The following is a 3,431-nucleotide window of genomic DNA, read 5'->3' as shown; positions in this document are numbered from 1 at the left end:
ACCCATAGTTTCAAAGATAGGTTATGTTCACATGATCCTTACACACCCTTAATCCCTAACCTACAATGATTAATCTACTCACACATCATGGAAAACATACAAACAACATCCCAATAGAAGTTCATGACAAGAATTAAAAGAGAGGGAATAGAATGCTTAGTGATAGTTGCAGGACTCTTCTTCTTCCGAAACTATGGGTTTTATGATTTGGTTTGAATGAATGAATCTTAATGATATGAATCTTGTTGGCCACTTGATTTGTTGAATCTAGAATTTAGTTTGCATAGAGATATGGAACTAAGTTTGGAACTCTTTCATTTGAATGGATGAACATTGCATTGAGAAATGAATGAACATCTAGAAATCATGATGGTGAGTTTAATGCTCTTAAAAGTTTCAATCTATTTGGAATCGAGAGATCGGTAGGTTGAACTCTTAGGAAGAGAGGTGAGACTCGAGAGAGTAATCCTCTATAGCAAGAACTTGAATTTCCCGAATCATAACTCTAGTTACAAAGATACATCCTTAGAAGCGATCCTTACATAACCCGTAATTCCCGACACCTACGATGTTTTATAGAATTGTGCTAAGTCTTTGCTTGTATTTGCTTTAATTCGTGTTTACTTTCAGTTATAATCATCACCATCATCATTATCGTCTCCGACCGAAACCGAGTAATAATCGTAATTGTTGTCGTTAAACCACACGTGTCCTTGTGTTCGACCCTAGGTACTACAATTGATCCGTACACTTGCGGTGATTGTATTTAGGAATTAAAACAAGATTAGATCACATCCTAGATCGACATCAAAATCCTAAAGGTCAAGTAATCAATTCAACAAAACATAACCACGTTCAACGGATCACAATGTTTTCAGGACGTTTCTACTCTCTCATGTCATAGGTCATCATATCAATGCTCAAAACGGTTTTATGCACGTGATCTTATATGTCCTAAATACTATATGAGAATGCACAATCCTAACAACAAACTATATGATCCTAATGCATCCTATATGCACATGCAACTAAAAAATGAAAATAAAAGGGAAAAAGACATGCAACATTACTCTATATGGATATGTTTGGCGTTAGACAAATCCTCCCCCAGACTTGAACTGGACACCGTCCTTGGTGTCAATTCTCGTCTAGAAGAGGGAACCAATAAAATGAGTCAAAAGAGAAGAAAATCAAGAAGAAAAAAGAATACTTAGCTCGTGATGTTCGTTCACTCGCACTTAAGTCTGCCTACGTCTATCGCATAGCTAGCTTCCTCGCCTCTGCAATTCCTCATTATAACTCAACCTGTGATAAGAGACACAAACCAATATCCGATGCAAAAATAAACAAAAAGGAAAGAAAGCTAACCTAAGAACTTAGGTTGCCTCCCGGGAGCGCTTGTTTAGGGTCTTTAGCTTGACCAAACTCTCTCAACTACCGGATGGGTCTAATGGGTGAAGATTATCGATCTTCTGCCAACCTGGATCATGAAGTTTAAGAGCATCTCTACAACAAAATGAGTTTGAGAAACGAGGCGTACCTACCTAGTAGAGAAAAATCTGGTGATGCATGAGATTCGAGCCAGTTCTCATGATGGTCTGATGAGTTAGTGACATGTTCAACCATGTTAGCTTCTTTCTTACCTTTTGTCCTATCTGGATCTGGTCCTCTCTTAACCTTGTGTCTGTGGTCCTGGTTCTTAGGCGTTTTGAGCTTGTAAACTGAACAAATAGATTTCACACTTTCGTCTGGATTGTCATTTTGATTGAGCATGAATTCTATTGTCTCGTCTCCAATGGACATAGTAAGACGACCCGCTCTGACGTGGATGACGACATCTGCTGTGTTGAGAAAGAGACGTCCTAGAATGATAGGCATGCTTGAATCTGCATCCATGTCAAGAACCACAAAATCGACAGGCATGTAATAATCACCCACCTTAAGTGGCATATCCTCTACTATACCTGCATGTCGTTTGGTCGACCTATCTACCAACTGTAATATCATTTGTGTGGGTTTGAGTTCATCCACACCTAGTCTCTTGAAGATTGACAATGGCATTAGGCTTACGCTTGCTCCTAGATCACATAACGTCTGTTCAATAAAGAGATTGCCCAGTTTGCAAGGAATGGAGAAACTACCTGGGTCTGCCATCTTACGGGGTAAATCGTGCTGAAAAACGGCACTGCACTCTTTGGTTAATGCTACTGTCTCCTTCTCCACTGTCTTCTTCCTAGCCAGAATATCCTTGAGAAATTTGGCATAGGAGGGCATTTGAGTGATTACCTCATGAAAAGGTATTGTGACCTCCAATTTCTTTATCATGTCCGTGAAACGCTTAAACTGGCTGACCTCTTTTTGTTGCACAAGTCGTGAAGGGAATGAAACTGGAAGAGGTCTGGGAGGTGGAGGTACATACTTTGGTTCGTCCTCACATGTCATCTTAACTAGAGTATCTGCAGACTGAATGTTAGAGGTGATCGCAGATCTAGAGTAAGAAGACTCACCTTTTTCAAGAGTAGGGGGGGATGGCATTCTCAAGTTGCTTCCCGTGTCTCAAGAATACTGCATTGCAGTGCTCTCTAGGATTTGTTTCGGGTTTACCTGGAAGTGATCCTTGAGGTTGCGAAGGTATATAGACAACAAGTTGAGCTATTTGGTTATCGACAAGCTTCAAGTGAGCGTCGGTCTCTTGTTGATTTTCACGTATCTCGGTGTGAATAGCTTCTTGACCCTGCATAAGCTGTGCGAACATAGACTTAAGATCGAGGTCAAAATCTACCTGTTGTGAAGGCGGAGACAGAGCGTAATTCTGCTGAGATTGAAGAGGTGTTGGGTAGTGTTGAATGACCTGATTCTGATGTTATGGGGGATCTCGGGGTCGAGGTTGATGTCCTTGAGAAAGACCCTGATTAGCCGAACCACCAAAATATCTGTGGGGAGTATTCAAGATGTTGGAAGAATTCTTGTACGAGAAGTTTGGATGATTCTTTCACCCCGGATTGTACACATTCGAGTACAGGTTGTTATCTATGTAGTAGACATCTTCGATCATGTACCCGTTGGCTGATGTCACTACAAGAAAAACTGTAATTTGCGACAGAAAAATCTGTCGCAACATGAAGAAGAATCTGTCGGGAAAAAAAATTTACGACAGATGACGACAGATATTAATCGGTCGCTAAATCGTTGTCGCAAAATCTGCGTGGTCGTGATTCTGTCGTAAATTTGCGACAGATGGAGCTGTAGGTAGTCGATCGCAAATGTACGACAGATGTAAATGTGTCGGTAATCTGTCGCAAACCGGTGAATCCAGAGCTGTCGCATATTGCGACAGAAATAGGAGTAGGTATATGTCGCAACTTAACGACAAAATGATCGGTAGGTATTCGGTCGCAATATCGTTGTCGTGGAAGTTGTCGTTTCTGTCG

The 3,431-nt window shown here is 40.8% G+C and overlaps 1 protein-coding gene across 1 annotated transcript; it reads right to left on the bottom strand.

Moving 5' to 3' along the window:
- Window positions 1-1,430: 1,430 nt before the first annotated feature.
- LOC104798685 lies at window positions 1,431-2,755 on the bottom strand. Its single transcript, XM_010520860.1, has 3 exons — window positions 2,605-2,755; window positions 1,545-2,507; window positions 1,431-1,480 (listed from the first exon to the last, which is right to left on the bottom strand). The coding sequence occupies exons 1-3, from the start codon at window positions 2,753-2,755 to the stop codon at window positions 1,431-1,433; spliced, it is 1,164 nt and encodes a 387-aa protein (XP_010519162.1).
- Between the last annotated feature and the right edge of the window lie 676 nt (window positions 2,756-3,431).

This window comes from Tarenaya hassleriana, unplaced genomic scaffold (genome assembly GCF_000463585.1).
Source record: "Tarenaya hassleriana unplaced genomic scaffold, ASM46358v1 Cleome56, whole genome shotgun sequence".
NCBI classification, from domain to species: domain Eukaryota; kingdom Viridiplantae; phylum Streptophyta; class Magnoliopsida; order Brassicales; family Cleomaceae; genus Tarenaya; species Tarenaya hassleriana.
The sequence above is the reverse complement of the archived record's forward strand: the minus strand, read 5'-3'. Positions and strand labels throughout refer to the sequence as shown.

Excerpts from the sequence above, each read along its gene's own strand:
- LOC104798685 (XM_010520860.1), bottom strand. The coding sequence starts at position 2,755 with ATGTTCGCACAGCTTATGCAGGGTCAAGAAGCTATTCACACCGAGATA. Across the intron at positions 2,508-2,604 it reads ACCTCAAGGATCACTTCCAG|GTGAGTCTTCTTACTCTAGA; the intron begins GTAAACCCGAAA and ends CTCTTGAAAAAG. Across the intron at positions 1,481-1,544 it reads ACCAGATTTTTCTCTACTAG|GTTGGCAGAAGATCGATAAT; the intron begins GTAGGTACGCCT and ends TTCATGATCCAG.